Source organism: Vombatus ursinus, unplaced genomic scaffold (assembly GCF_900497805.2).
Source record: "Vombatus ursinus unplaced genomic scaffold, bare-nosed wombat genome assembly UNPS02014198.1, whole genome shotgun sequence".
NCBI classification, from domain to species: Eukaryota; Metazoa; Chordata; class Mammalia; order Diprotodontia; family Vombatidae; genus Vombatus; species Vombatus ursinus.
In genome coordinates, this window is record NW_020953976.1 from 426244 (window position 1) to 440459 (window position 14216).

A 14216-nucleotide genomic window follows, 5' to 3' on the forward strand; every position below is an offset into this window, starting at 1 on the left:
CATTTTGGGGTTGATAAAATAATACATGGGAAGATTATAATGATTGGTAATGTTGTAATACCTATGATTGTAGGGGTGATGAATGGGGCAAATAAATTTTCGTTCATTTTTTGTCTCATGGTAGTTGGGGTTTTGTTGGTAGTTTCTTGTTTTCCTGTGGAGGAATTGAAGTTATAGTCTGATTTATTATTTTTAGCTGGAAGATGCAGAATAGTGAGATTAATATTAGGGTAATGGTTAAAGATCATGTTGATGTATCTAGTTGTGGCATATGTTTTGAGAGGTTTGAACCTTTTTAATACTTACAGTATTAGTTTGTACTCAAAAATGATTGCATTATGGAAGATCATTTCTCGAAATACTTCAGTGTGGTTATTTCAAGCACAATGGGTATGAAACTGTGATTGGATCCACAAATTTCTGAACATTGACCATAATATACTCCTGGAGGAGTTGAAGTTAATGTAGCTTGGTTTAGTCGTCCTGCTAAGGGCAGCAGCCTCCCAATGAGCTAACGAATCTTCTCCTAATCACCAAACCGCGATTTAATTGGCTGCCTTTTCAGTGACAGACATTAACACTCTAGCAATGAGCACGTGCAAAGGCGCTGCTGGACCGCAAAGCCTTGCAATCATGGCTATCGGGGCTGGCCATCGAGGCGTTGCATTTCTGCCTTTTTCACCAGGCTGCCCCAGGGACCGGGGACACATTCGAGGGGAAGAAGTCCGTGCTCTCTCCAAAGGAAAGACCCTCTTCATCTTTTTACCTCACTTTTGTCATTTGCAAATGGGGCAAGGGGATGTTTGAATTCCGTCATCTTTAATTCCTTCTAATTCTGACATCTGAATCCCAGGACCTGGGTTCCAGCCTGCTTTGTGACCTTGGGGGCGTTGTTAAGAAACTGAGCCTCAGTTTCCTCTTGGTGTCGGCCAGCTGCTGTTTTCTGAGCTTCGGAAGAGAAGCATCCTCCTTTGTAAAACGGGAGGGGGAATGGTGGATCCGAGGTGCTACGACTTCTGTGATGTTGAGTACCTCTTTTCTCAGGCCTCAGTTTCCGAGTCAGTAAAGTGGGGATGATAACGTGAGCCACTTGTCAAACGTTAAGGGCTGGAGAAATGTGGGCAAAGGCGGACTGTCCTTGTTTCTCCCAGGCCCTCTCTGCACCCATTTCCCAGTTTCCGAGCGGAGCCCCCTCAGTCGCCCACGACGGGTGGGCGGGCCCCGTGTGCTCTCGGCCCAAACCCTAAGGGGCTGAGCGGCTGACCACGGGTCACACAGGACCCCGGAGCCAACATCAGTTTCAAATGGATGGAGGTGCCTGCAGAGGCGGCACGGAGACCCAGAGCCTTCAGCGCATGCGCGCACGGGCCTCCTTGCCCTAGGCCAGTGTTTGACCAAGAGCCACAAATCCCCGTAGGTGACTCCAGGTGCGCATGCTCTCTTTAGATCTTCAGTGGCAAGAAGAGGGCGGAGATTCCCTACGGTCCAGCCCCGCCCACTCTATTCGCAAAACGCACGTATCTTTTGGTCCAAGTGAGGGCAGAGAACAAATCTGGCGTGCACATGCGCACTACAAAAGGGGAGCCGGTCAGGCAGATGCGCATGCATCCTGGCTCCTACTGCCACAAATCCCAGCTGCCCCTGCGGTGACGGAGAAAGCGGCTAACATGGCGGGCAGTGAGTGCGGGTGTCAGCGGCCGGGAGGGGTTGGGGGCCCGCGCGGGGGCGAGGGTGGTCCGGGGCGGCGCGAACAGCCCCAGGGCAGGAGGTGATTCCCGCGGTCCGGACAGGCGTCAGAGGTCGCGCGCGGGGCGGGGGGATATGTGGCCGCCACTGTAAGGGTCAAGATCGCGGATGGCGGGGTCGGGGGTCATGGAGGGGTGACGTCTAGCCGGGGCGGAGTTCAGAGGTCAGCGGGGGCTTTCCCGTGTTCTCCCTGCCAGGACTGGGCCGGTTCCTGAAGGAGGCCTGGGCCAAGGAGCCGGTGCTGACCGTGTCCTTCGCCATCGGCACCTTGGGTGAGCCCCGCGCCCTGGGCTTGGGGAGGGCCAGGGTCATGGTCACAGTCGGGGTCGGGGGACGGTCATTGCCCTTGTGCACCTTGCTCCGCCCCGGGCCTGCAAAGCGTCCCCCCTCCCCCCATCCCGCATATCCTGGGATCGGACGCGGCTCTGGCCTCCCGGCGGGCGGACGGTAAGCCCCTTGAGGGCAGCGGCTGTTTCAGAGCAAGGACCCCAGGCCCTGATTCCGTCGTCTCCCTCACAGCTCTGCTCGTACCTCCTTTTAGCCCCTATACCAAGTACGCAGGCATGGTCAACCGAGCTACCCCTTACAACTACCCCGGTGAGTCCCCAGCCTCGGGAGAAGCAGGGATTGGGGGGTGGGGGGGAGAGGACCGGGCCAGTGAATCTCCTTTCTTCTTCCCACCCCTAGTTCCTGTTCGAGATGACGGCAACATGCCTGACATCCCCAGCCATCCTCAGGATCCCCAGGGTCCTTCCCTCCAGTGGCTGAAGAATCTGTGAATCCTCCATCTGCTCCCCCCAAATAAACGTCCTTGTCTTATCCGGACAGTCTCCAGCAGTGCCGCACGGGAGGCAGTAGAGGGGAGGCAGAGCTTTATTGGGGGGTAATGTCAAAGGGAGGGCTGGCCAAAGTGGGGTAGGAAAGCAGTCTGTCTGGACCTCGGGCCACCCATCCCGTGGTGAGGGCTTCATCCGCCTCAAAGCCAAAGGCATCCTCAACTTTGATCTGAAGGAAAAGAAAGAAGGGGAGGGTGAATTCCTTTGAAAACCCACTTTTGCCGCAATTCCCCTCATCTCTATGTGCTTACCTGGCCTGGGCCTAGCTCTGGGGTTAGCATCACCCCACCTCGGCGTCCATCCCGGGGGGCCCTCCGCCTCTTTCTTCCACTGGGGCCTTCCCCAGGTGGGGGACTGCTTGGCTCAGGGGGCCTCCGAGGGGGAGGTGACAGGCTTTCCTTTTCCGGCGGCTCATTCTCTGCATTTCCTGGGGTAGGGGCATCAGGGCCTTGGCTGCCCTCATCCTAGAGTGGGACCAAGGCAAGAACCGGGTGTTCACCCCTTCTAGGACCATGGCCTCTCCACCCGCTGTGGCCCAGGGTTCCGGCCCAAGGCCTCACCTCCAGGACAATAGTGAACTGGCTCTTCCGGTAGTCATCTCCATAGGAATCCAGTACTCGCATAAGAAACCTGGGGCCGGGACAGGAGAAGCCTCGTGAAATGAGAAGCTTGAGCAGCCAGGATTCAGAGTCCTGGTTTTCCCTCTGCTTTTTCAGGGGTCTCCAAACCAGCTCCTCTCACTGATCTCTCAGGGTCTCCCCACCCACATGCTGTATATGGCACATGTAGTTCACCCCCCAAGTTCCCTTCTACAACCTCAGTCTTGCTCTGGCTGTTCATGGACCAACTCTTCTGAGGATGGAAAACTTAGGGTCCTCTCTGTGGCCCCTACAGCCAGTCCCCTAGTCTCCAGTTCAGGGGTAGGGAGTCGGCAGCTCTAAGGCCACATGGGACCTGAAGGATTTGTTCAGTAAAATGTGAATTCAGTCAAAAGGCTGCACTTAAGGATTTAGAAGGTCACATGGGGCCTGAATGCTGCAAATTCCACACCCCGGCTTCAGTTAGTCCTAGAATACTAGTGCCCCCAGCTGCAATTCCCTCAGAGAAAGTTCCATCTACTCAGCATATAGCCTCTTCCATTCAAATGTGCCCTCCTTGAGAGTAATGACTTTTTGCCTTTAACCTCAGTGCTTGGCACACTGACCAGCACATAGTAGGGGCTTAATAAATGCTTGCTGACTGACATAAGTAAACACGAGGGAATGCTGAAACTGGAGGGAGGTGGGAAGTTAGAAGGGGCACCTAAGCTTTAGAAGGAAGATAAAGATTCTGAGACAGAAGGGAGAGTATTCCCAGAATGCACTGAAGCAGGGGGAAAAGGGAGAGGGACATGTGGGAACACAAGAGTGTTTACAGGGTAGTACCAGGAACTGACTGGAGAAGCAAGTGGGGGCCCACATATTTGGGGGTGGCTTTAAATACCAGGCTGAGGAGCCTGTGTTATATCCTGAAACCAATGGGAAGCTATGTAAGATCTGCCAGCAGGGAATTTATGTGGTCAGAACTGTTTGGGGAATATTAATTTACATTCCAAAGATCTACCTAGCTGCTGTCTCCACAGACAGCTCATGGTTTCATCTTTTTGGAAACTGAGGAGCAGACACAGGCTTAAAATCCCCCTTTACTCTGCCTCTACCCCAAAATTCCGGCAAGGGATACTTTCCAGCCCTAGGCTTTGTCCTTAGATCCCCCCACTGTTCCTGGTCCAATTTTCAACCTCACCTTCGCTCCTGCCTGAGCCTCCTTGTGATTCTCTGCACCTGGTGAAGTCTATTCAAGACCCGCTCATTCACCTGAGGGGGCCAGAAAAGATCAGATCAGGGAGGATCCTACCTACCCCCTCATTCCCTTGGTCTTTCCTCAGGTGCAAAAGAACATCCCACTACCATTTATAATAATGTTTTAGTCCCAGGACCTTTTCACAAAAGGGAAATGGATTGGAAGGAAGTAATTTAGTCACAGTAGTGAAGAGTCACTGATCTGACCATCTCCTGGTGTGGTGTAAGGCTTGGGGCGAGGGACCTGGGCAGTCACACAAGGAGGTTTAGCATCACCCTTGGTGACATGGGACCCAGGAGGCAGGCCAGGGGCTGCTAAATGTAAAGTCTTTCACGGATCAAGTACAGGAAGGGGGAGACGTGGTAGACCTCAGTTCATGCAGAGCTGTGAAGGGTCTGGACGCAACCATGAAGACTGCCATCATCTCCCAAGTGTTAGAAGGGCTGGTTAGAGAAGAGGTTTAGACTTCTAGGGGGATGGACCGGGACATGTCCTGGAAGTGCCTGGATCTAAATGGCCGGGATGGGGGTGGAGGAAAGCCCCCTCCCCCCAGGCGATGGAAGGGAAAGGGCCGGCCCAAGGTCTCTGAGCCGGGCCGGGGCGCACCTGCTCGATCTCCCGGCAGCGCCGGCCCAGCGCCTGGTACTTGCGGCGGCTCAGCTCTCGCTGGCGGCGCCGTCGGCCCCGGGCCGCCTCCTCTTCTTCCTCCCTCTCGCGGAGGCCCGGCCCACCCAGGGCTCCCCCGACGAACTCTACCTCCGTCTCCAGCTCGGACTCGAGGATGTGGCCGCCGAAGAGCGGAGGCAGCGCCAGCTCCGAGCCCGGCGGCGCCGAGAACTCCTCGAAGCCCACGCCAGCCATGGCGCTGCCGGGGAGCAAAGGGTTGGTTAGGGGCCCCGATTTCGGGGACCCCCAAACTCCCCGGGGCCTTCCGTCCCCCTCCTCCTGGGGCCCGGTGCTCCTTCTCCCAGCCTCCCCTTCCGGGATCTTGTGTCACCTCCTCTGGGGGCCCCGGCGCTCCCTCCCCCGATCTCCCCTCCTTTCCCTCTGGGGACCCCGGAGCAACCTCACGTCCCGCACCTACAGCCACCGTCTAGGCTGGAGCGGCCGCGGAGACCACAACTCCCAGCAGGCTCCGGGGCAGCTGGCCCTTGCCCAGCCCAGGCCTCTGCCCTGGCTTCTCCTGGGAGTTGCAGTTCTCCCCAAGGGCCGAGGCTCTGGGTCCCTGGCTTCTCTGTGGGGATCCAAAGAGCCAGGGGCCCGGGGGTCCAGGCCATCACCCCTCTCAGCGACTCCAATACCCAGGGCTTCCAACCTACCCGGCCTGCGGAGGGGCCGGAAGGCCCCGCGTCTGTCCCCGCTGCACTTGGTCCCCGCGTCTCGCTGGGCGCCGCCGCCGATTTTTACTGGTTCTTCCGGGGAGCCAATCAGCGCTTGCTGGTGTCGTCACAACCGCGCGCCCCTCTGAGGGCCTGGAGCATGCGCGAGGAGGAGCCGGGTGGGCGCAACGTCACTTTCCCGCGACGCTTTCTCCCGCGATCCCGCACCGGCTTGTGAGGAGGCGGTAAGTGAGCTGCAGTTGGGGGCTGGGGGCTGGGGGCTGGGGGCGGCGAGGCCAGGGCGGCCTAGGTCTCCACACCCCCGGGAGTCTGCACTCTAGGGGCTCGACGCGTTCTCGTTTAAATAAGTCGGAGATGATTCGCAGAGCGCGCGGAGCGCGGGGGCAAATCCGGGCTCGCTGCACGGAGGCGGCGACGGAGAAATGGGCCCTGTGCAAATGCGCGGAGGCGGGAGGTGGAGGGCCGAGGTGTGCGCCCAGAGCAGGCTGGAGAGGGCAACTTCCCTTGGACAGCCGAGGGCGGGGAGCATCGAGGCAGGAAGACCCCCCGCCCCCCCCAGCAGGCTGTGGCAGTGGTCCGGGCCGAGGGGCTGAGGGCCTGCACCGGGGAGATGCTGCAGAGGTAGAAACAAGAGGCCTTGGCCTTAGCTTGGGAAAGGGGCGAAGAGGAAACTGAGACAGGCTCCGACTTTGGTGACCGTGGGGGCAGTTTAGAGGAGGGGCCGGTTAGGAAGAAATGGGGGTGCAATGGTGGGTTTTACAGATGGGGAAACTGAGGCCCAGAGACAAGAAGTGCCTTGCTCAGGCAGCAGGTGGGGTAGCCAGGGTTCCAACCGAGGGCGTCTGACTCCAGACTTCCTGGGGGTGCTTTGAAGGAAGCAGGGGGTTTGTGAAGTGGAAGTGGGGAGCCTGGACAGGGACACAGAGATGGGGGACGGCATGTCGTGTTCGGGTTCAAGCAGAGACCCCAGGTGACTGGGGCGGTGGAGTGATGGAGGCCACCAGGCACTGTAGACAAATGGTGATCGTGGCTGACCTAGGACAGCCTCATCTCATTGGACCCTCGTGACACTTTGAGATAGGTGTTATCACGCCCATTTTGCAGGTGAGGCCACTGAGGCAGATTTGTGACTTGCTCAGGGCCACACAGCTTGGTGTGAGTCTGAAGCAGGATCTGAATGTAGGTTTTACTGGACTCCCAGGACGAGGGGGCTCTCCACTGTGCCACTCAGCAGTCTGGGAGTTTTGAACTGAAGCTTGGTAAAGGGGAATGTGAATCAGTTCTGTCTTGGATACGTTGAGCGGGCTCTTGGAGGCCCGCCCAGTTGGACATGCCCCGCAGGCAGATGGTGATTTGGGATCGTGTCTCGGGAGAGACTAGAAGGAGGCATCAGGATCCGGGATCATAGAGATGGGAGCTGAGGAGGTCGTGGAGAGAGATCCCGACAGAAGAGAGCCTGGGCACCGCTTGGGAGAGAGAAGCCTGGGGCAGAAGACTTGAGGGACAGCATGTTTGGAACAGCCGCTGCAGGGAATGCGATAGGGGCTCAGTCGGGGCAAAAAGATGGGCATTCAGCTGTGATGATCTGTCGAGGTTCAAGAAAACCAGTTTATGGCAAACCAGTGGGACTGGCGGCTGAGGTGTGGTGCAGCCGTAAAGCATGGGAGACGCAGGCAGGGGTGATGTCCTGGGGCAACAGGGAGAGGCAAGGGCCTTTTCTTCTCTAGGAGGCGGAGGAGGGAGGTGGAGGAGGAGCTCGAAGGAGCTGAGCTGTGGCCCTGGGGGAGAGAGCTCCAGAGTTCAGAATCAAGGAGATAAGGCCAGTGATGGCGGATGTGGGGATCTTGGCAGTCATTGGTGCCTGAGGTCAAGATGGGTTTCGGTTGATGTGAGAACCAAGAATGTTTGAGCACACACGAACGTGTGTAGTTCTCGGGTGTGAGGGCATGGGTTGGCATGGGAGCCAGGTACCGGAAGGCTTCGGAAAGGAGGACGAGTGACCTGGGGGCTGGGTAGATGAGTTTGGGAGAGGGGGATGGAGCCTGAGAGCCACCCTAAAGGGGTGGCAGCAGATGGGGGTGGGGGGGCGCTGCTGCAAGTGGATCCGTTTCACTCCTTCTGGCCCAGGGAGTCTGCGTGCAGCGGGCAAGAAGGGACGGGGACGGCGTAGCCAGCTTTTTTGGAAGAGTGTGGGAGGGGGCTGAGAGGGGAAGAGGGTTTGCCTGAGCAGACCGAGGCCCAGCCGTGAGGGGAGGAGGGGTAGCCAGCTTTTTTTGCCTGGAAGAGGAAGGCAGAGCGTGCTCCTTTGGTGCCTGTGTCCCTGGAGGTGCCCTGCCTGCCGCTCAGCCTCTCTGTGGCGCAGGGGCCTGGGAGGAGTCCAGCGAGGTGACTGGCCTGGAGTCCTGGCTCCGCCTCCGCCTCCGCCTCCGTGAGACCTTGGCCAAGTCTCTGCAGGCTCCTCCCAGCTCTGATTTCTACTTTCTCCATGTCTTCTCGAGCTCAGTGTCATCATCTGTACCTCTAGATCTCAGATTCCATCTGACTCCACCACTCCCCTCCTTCCCATCAACATACACACATTCACGCTGGCTTCTCCTGGCTCTTTGTTTTACTGTGGTGTCCTTCGACCCCAAGCTAGACACCCGCGTCCCACGGCCTGGCCCGCAGGCCCGGCCTCCTCCTTCCCCATGGGATATGAGCACGAGCGTAGGCTCTGATTAGCAGCCCAGCGGCTCGCTGCCCATGGGTCACGGGCGGGGGGGGTCGGGCAAGACGACCTCGGGGGCTCTGTCGTCCCTGACTCGATTCGACTCCTGGGGGTGGGAATGTCCTAGGCCCCAGAATGTCGCTAGCAGACGAGCTCCTGGCTGACTTGGAGGAGGCGGCCGAGGAGGAGGAGGGGGGGAGCTTTGGAGAGGGGGAGGAGGAGCCTCCCATCGAAGATGTCCAGGAGGAGACGCAGCTGGACCTCTCCGGGGACTCGGTGAAGAGCATCGCCAAGCTGTGGGACAGCAAGATGGTGAGCGGGGAGAGAAGGCGGGGGCCGAGCCGGCCTCCCCGGGCCTGCAGTGCTGACGCGAACCTTCACCTCTTCTAGTTTGCCGAGATCATGGTGAAGATCGAGGAGTACGTCAGCAAACAGGCCAAGGCTTCTGAAGGTACCCATCCCTCTCTCTGGGTCACGTGGCCCACAAGGCCGGGGGGCACGAGGCAAGAGGCGTGGGATTTGGGGTCCTACTCCCAGCATCTACTCCCTGGGTGACCTCGGACAAGCCATTTCTCCTTTTGGGCCTCTTTTGCTTCTCCTGTGGCATGAGGCTGTTCGGCTGTGATGGCACGTGGGGTCCCTCCCAGCTGTCATTCGAGGCTGTGCTGCAGCACCGTTTCGGGACCCCGGGGTCTGGCTCCCAAATTCCCTACCCACCAGGGACACAGAGCCCACATCCACAGCTGGAAGCATTTGGGCCAGGCTCTTCATCTCCCAGAAGAACCTGAGGACGGCCTTCTCCCATTTCTCTGCCTCCCTGGGGGGGAGCGGGGAGAAAAGAAAGCCCTCGGAACCGCTGTGTGGGTTGGTGCCGATCTAGCTCCCGCACGTGCTAGGTGCAGCCCCAGTCCATCCCCTCGGCCGAGGCGCGGGGGGCGGGGGAGGGGGGGCTGCGCATTCCAGTGACCAGAGACGGCGAGGCTTCCCAGGGTTGTGGTTACTGTCCTTCTTCTCCTGGTCCCCGTTCACCCTGCACCAGTCCCCTCAAGGCGGACGTTTCCTTTCCTGCGTGGGAGAGGCCCTGGCCTCATGACTTCCCCTCTGCCCTCACAGTGACGGGGCCGGTCGAGGCAGCCCCAGAGTACCGGGTCATCGTGGATGCCAACAACCTGACTGTGGAGATTGAGAATGAGCTGAGTGAGTAAGCAAGGGAGGGGGCAGCTGAGGGGTGGGCATGGGGGCTTCTGGAGGGAGCTGCCACCTGGCATCTCCTCTCTCTGAAGATATCATTCACAAGTTTATCCGGGACAAATACTCCAAGCGCTTCCCAGAACTGGAGTCTCTTGTTCCAAATGCCTTGGATTACATCCGGACGGTCAAGGTGAGTAGGCCGGGGCAGGGATGTGTGTGTGTGTGTGTGTGTGTGTGTGTGTGTGTCTGTGTGTCTGTGTCTGTGTCTGTGTCTGTCTCTGTGTCTGTCTCTGTGTGTTTGTGGAGGGAACACGGCCGTTGTCTGGGGGAAGAGGATGTGGGGAGGCACAGGCTTGTCCTGAGGGGTGCCCATTCTGGGGGAGGGGGAAGTGGGGAGGCACAGGCTTGTCCTGAGGGGTGCCCATTCTGGGGGAGGCAATGAGACTGGAGTAGTCTGTTTCCAAGACCTTTGTCGGAGAGGGCTTAAGGTGGGCTGGGCCAGGAGGATCGACTTGTCCTTAGACCCTTGAGGTCACCCTTTCTTTACCCCTCAGGAACTTGGAAACAGCCTGGACAAGTGTAAGAACAATGAGACCTTGCAGCAGATCCTGACCAACGCCACCATTATGGTGGTCAGCGTGACGGCCTCGACTACCCAGGGGTACATATGGGGCCAGTTGCCACCTCCTTACCCAGCCAAGTCTTCTCCCTCTCTTTGCCTCAGTTTCTTTAGATGGAAGTGGGGGCTGATGATTCTCTCATCTGCCTCCCTCCCACAATGAGCGATCTGTGTTTCAGATGGCCAGAGCCCGGGGGTGGCCTCGGGTCTCTCTGCAGGCCAAGAGGGGCCGAGGTGTCCCTGCCTGGCCTCTTATGCCCTAACCCCGGCATGGCCTCGTGCAGAGGAGGCTCAGGTCACCACCCGCCCCTCACCCCCTAGCTAACAAGCATCAGTCAGGGTCAGAGTTGGAAGGCAGGGCCTTCACCCCCCATGCCCGGGGTGAGGGCCCGACGCCCTGGCTCTCTAGGCAGCAGCTGTCAGAGGAGGAGCTGGAGCGCCTGGAAGAGGCCTGCGACATGGCGCTGGAGCTGAACGCTTCCAAGCATCGCATCTATGAGTACGTGGAGTCCCGCATGTCCTTCATCGCCCCCAACCTCTCCCTCATCATCGGTGCCTCGGCTGCCGCCAAGATCATGGGTGAGGCCTGGGTACCCTGGGGGAGAAGGTGCCCGGTCTGGGTGGGGGGTGGAGGAGGCTGGGAAGAGACCCCAGGGACAGGAGTGTCGCGAGGTGCCAGGGCAGGCCCTGCCTCCCCTGACAGCCTCGTTGGCCCGGCCTAGGCGTGGCTGGCGGCCTGACCAACCTCTCCAAGATGCCGGCCTGCAACATAATGCTGCTCGGGGCCCAGCGCAAGACGCTGTCGGGCTTCTCGTCCACCTCCGTGCTCCCACACACAGGCTACATCTACCACAGTGACATTGTGCAGTCTCTCCCCCCGGTGAGCCCTCCTTCTCTGTCCAGAGTGCAGAGGCTGTGTGTGCGTGTTCACGCTTACATACATGTGTGCTCCACACAGTAGGTGCCCCTGTGAGGCAGCAGTTTTTATAGATGAGGACACTGAGAGCCAGGGCATGAAGGGACACAGCCCCGGCCAGCCTGCTGCCTCTCCGTCCACGTGTCCTGGCCTGTTTTCACCACCTCCTATCTATACTCATACCTTTATACCCCCATGTACAGGCAGGCCTCAGTGCTCTTGGGCAAGCCCCTTCTCCTCTCCGGGCCTCAGTCTTGCTGTCTGTACAGTAGGGCAGGAGGTTAGTTAGACATCAGAATTAAATCCTCAAGATTCCAAAGGAAACCCATTAGTGTGAAATGCAGGGTCCAAGTGAAACGCCCAACAGACCACTTCCCAAACTAGGGTTTAGCGTGCCTGCTCTCGAAGTTCTGTCCTCTCTGGAAAGGACAGGCTGGGAGGGGAGGGGGTGGTGAGGGTCCCTGCACCCCATGATGGAGTGTGTCCTGCTCATCTCAGGATCTGCGGCGGAAGGCAGCTCGCCTGGTGGCCGCCAAATGCACCCTGGCCGCGAGAGTGGACAGTTTCCACGAGAGCCCTGAGGGGAAGGTATGAAGGCCGGGGAGGATCTGCCTGTGCTCCCCCTTTGCTGTGGGGCAGGCCTCATCCCCGGGTGACACCAGGAACCTTGGGATTTGGGGGCTTGGGAGGGGGGTGCCATCCTGCCTGTATCCCTCACCAGCTGGCTGAGGGCAGACACTGTCCCTTCTGCAGCAGTTCACAGTGAGATCCTGGAGGCTCAGGGTTTACTGATGACAAAATGGGAAATCGAGGCCCAGACCAAGGACAGGGCCCTCGTCTGCCCCCTTCTTCATGTGTGGCTGTGGGCCCTGGAGCTGCAGGGGCAGCTCCTCCTTCAGCCTCGTGCCCCTCCCCCCAGGTGGGCTATGACCTCAAGGACGAGATCGAGCGGAAATTTGACAAATGGCAGGAGCCCCCCCCTGTGAAGCAGGTGAAGCCGCTGCCCGCCCCCCTAGATGGGCAGAGGAAGAAGCGCGGTGGCCGCAGGTGAGGATGGGCCCTGCTCACTGCAGGGGTGCTTGCAGCTAGCTGCATCTCCCTGCCTGCATCCCTCCCCTCTCTGCCCTTTCCCAGGTACCGAAAGATGAAGGAGCGTCTGGGGCTGACTGAGATTCGCAAACAGGCCAATCGCATGAGCTTTGGGGAGGTGAGACCCTTCCCTGGCTGCCCCTCTGCCCCAGACTGGGTCCTCTTGGGGGGGGTGAGGCCTGCCCTGGCCCCTGCCCACCCCCTCTCTGGAGGGCTGGGCTCTCTCAACTCCTGTCCGTCTCCCTAGATTGAGGAGGATGCTTACCAAGAAGACCTGGGCTTCAGCCTGGGCCATCTCGGCAAGTCGGGCAGCGGGCGCGTGCGCCAGACCCAAGTCAATGAGGCTACCAAGGCCCGCATCTCCAAGACTCTGCAGGTACCTGGGGAGGTGGGGCTGTGGGGGCAGGGGGATGCCAACATGGTGGATGGGGGCCTGGGTTCCAGGCTGTTCTCTTGCACCCGTAGCGGACCCTGCAGAAGCAGAGCGTCGTCTATGGTGGCAAGTCTACCATTCGAGACAGGTCCTCGGGAACAGCATCCAGCGTGGCCTTCACACCCCTGCAGGTACTGCCTCAGGCCCCTGGTCTGGGGGAGGGGATTGGCTGCACCCCATCAGTGTGTGTGTGTGTGTATGGGGGAGGGGTGGCCCCGAAATGGCAGAAAGAGAGGTACTGCGTGTGGGGGTGGGGGGCTGCCCCCCAGCCACCTCAGCACCCCTCCTGCCCCCTCCACAGGGCCTGGAGATCGTCAACCCGCAGGCCGCCGAGAAGAAGGTGGCCGAGGCCAACCAGAAGTACTTCTCCAGCATGGCCGAGTTCCTCAAGGTCAAGGGGGAGAAGAGCGGGGTGCTGTCCACGTGATGGGGCTACCCAAGGCCAACTGCCCCCCCCCTTTAGTTTCCTCTTGTAATTTTTAAAGAAAAAGTTAAAAACCAAATAAAAACGTTTAATAAAGGTGCTGGGGTCTTGTGTGTAGGGAAAGTGATGGCATCCTAGCCTCTGGCCTCAGTTTCCCTCCTTGTAGCAGGAGGGTCCATTTTACAGAAAGAGAAGCTGAGGGGCAGGGCCCGCCCCGGCGCTTGGGCCAATCAGGTCTCCCTCCTGCCAGGCGTGCCCCCTTATTGGTGGCTCAAGGAGGAGTGGCGGCTGCAGCGGCCAGCGGCGCGCCGGCAGCTCGCGGCCCAGGGGCCCGCCCTCTGCCCGCTGTCCAATGGGCACTGAGCCCTGGCTCCTGCCTCGGGCGCTCCGAGCTGCGGGGGCCCAGGCCCCGAGGCGGGGCCTTCTCCACGGAGGAGAGAGGGAGGGAGGGTCGGGCCCCGAAGGAGCCCGGATAAAACCGCTCGCCCCGACCCCGCCTCTTGGTCTATAGCGGAGCGTTTGATGCCTACGGCCTCCAGTGAGCGCGGCGCTGCGGAGGTTCTGACGGCCGTCGCAAGCTTGGGAACGCCCCCAACCCCCTGGAGGCGGGGCGGGAGCCAAGGCTGGCCAATGGCGAGGCCGCTCCCGTCTGACGGACACGTCGATTCTCACACTGCCGTGTTGTTGTCCACGGGGGGCAGAGCTGGGACCAATGAAGCCCTGCCTAGGTTCCCTCCCTTGACCAATGGCAGGAGGCTAGAACGCTACCTAGAGCCCGTGAAACTTCGCCCAGGCTCTGACTGAGGCTGCAGGCTCCGGCTCCGCCCCCTCGACCAATGGGGCAAAGGTGGGGCGGGGAGGACCAACGTCAGCCTATGGCGCCGCGACGGCTGCCTGACTGACGCGTCTGCCCTCGCGCCGGCGTGTTGTGCCTGGAGGGGTGGGAGTCTGGAGGGAGGATGTGGGAGGCGGGCCGGGCTCCATGTTACCCAATCGGCAGCTGCTGCTCGCCGTGCGGCCAATGGAGTCCGGGCGCAGCGGCGCGGCGCGGCCAATGGGCGGGCGCGGCCCGGGCG

General features: G+C 59.7%; 3 protein-coding genes across 4 annotated transcripts; 2 read left to right on the plus strand and 1 right to left on the minus strand.

Annotated features, from left to right (window-relative positions):
* Window positions 1-1570: 1570 nt before the first annotated feature.
* Window positions 1571-2567, plus strand: NDUFA3 (NADH:ubiquinone oxidoreductase subunit A3). Its single transcript, XM_027860490.1, has 4 exons — window positions 1571-1677; window positions 1944-2018; window positions 2266-2343; window positions 2434-2567. Exons 1-4 carry the CDS (start codon window positions 1668-1670, stop codon window positions 2523-2525), a joined length of 255 nt encoding a protein of 84 aa, XP_027716291.1. The 5' UTR covers window positions 1571-1667; the 3' UTR covers window positions 2526-2567.
* Window positions 2568-2601: 34 nt separating this feature from the next.
* TFPT (TCF3 fusion partner) lies at window positions 2602-5510 on the minus strand. 2 transcript variants are annotated; one of them, XM_027860488.1, is made up of 6 exons: window positions 5502-5510; window positions 5028-5286; window positions 4365-4435; window positions 3143-3212; window positions 2834-3046; window positions 2602-2751 (listed from the first exon to the last, which is right to left on the minus strand). In XM_027860488.1, the coding sequence occupies exons 2-6, from the start codon at window positions 5280-5282 to the stop codon at window positions 2620-2622; spliced, it is 741 nt and encodes a 246-aa protein (XP_027716289.1). In that variant the 5' UTR covers window positions 5283-5286; window positions 5502-5510; the 3' UTR covers window positions 2602-2619. The 2 variants fall into 2 exon arrangements, with proteins under 2 accessions (XP_027716289.1, XP_027716290.1); XM_027860489.1 differs by lacking the exon at window positions 5502-5510 and adding an exon at window positions 5488-5494.
* A 412-nt stretch (window positions 5511-5922) lies between these two features.
* Window positions 5923-13236, plus strand: PRPF31 (pre-mRNA processing factor 31). The gene is made up of 14 exons (XM_027860484.1): window positions 5923-5985; window positions 8596-8780; window positions 8859-8919; window positions 9582-9665; window positions 9752-9849; window positions 10214-10320; window positions 10688-10857; window positions 11001-11158; window positions 11693-11782; window positions 12114-12241; window positions 12329-12401; window positions 12531-12659; window positions 12749-12847; window positions 13018-13236. Exons 2-14 carry the CDS (start codon window positions 8604-8606, stop codon window positions 13141-13143), a joined length of 1500 nt encoding a protein of 499 aa, XP_027716285.1. The 5' UTR covers window positions 5923-5985; window positions 8596-8603; the 3' UTR covers window positions 13144-13236.
* The last annotated feature ends 980 nt before the right edge of the window (window positions 13237-14216 follow it).

Excerpts from the sequence above, each read along its gene's own strand:
- TFPT (XM_027860488.1), bottom strand. The coding sequence starts at position 5,282 with ATGGCTGGCGTGGGCTTCGAGGAGTTCTCGGCGCCGCCGGGCTCGGAG. Across the intron at positions 4,436-5,027 it reads GCTGCCGGGAGATCGAGCAG|GTGAATGAGCGGGTCTTGAA; the intron begins GTGCGCCCCGGC and ends TGGCCCCCTCAG. Across the intron at positions 3,047-3,142 it reads AGTTCACTATTGTCCTGGAG|GATGAGGGCAGCCAAGGCCC; the intron begins GTGAGGCCTTGG and ends GTCCCACTCTAG.
- PRPF31 (XM_027860484.1), top strand. The coding sequence starts at position 8,604 with ATGTCGCTAGCAGACGAGCTCCTGGCTGACTTGGAGGAGGCGGCCGAG. Across the intron at positions 11,159-11,692 it reads TTGTGCAGTCTCTCCCCCCG|GATCTGCGGCGGAAGGCAGC; the intron begins GTGAGCCCTCCT and ends TGCTCATCTCAG. Across the intron at positions 12,660-12,748 it reads GCATCTCCAAGACTCTGCAG|CGGACCCTGCAGAAGCAGAG; the intron begins GTACCTGGGGAG and ends TTGCACCCGTAG.
- NDUFA3 (XM_027860490.1), top strand. Across the intron at positions 2,019-2,265 it reads CTTCGCCATCGGCACCTTGG|CTCTGCTCGTACCTCCTTTT; the intron begins GTGAGCCCCGCG and ends TCTCCCTCACAG. Across the intron at positions 2,344-2,433 it reads TACCCCTTACAACTACCCCG|TTCCTGTTCGAGATGACGGC; the intron begins GTGAGTCCCCAG and ends TCCCACCCCTAG.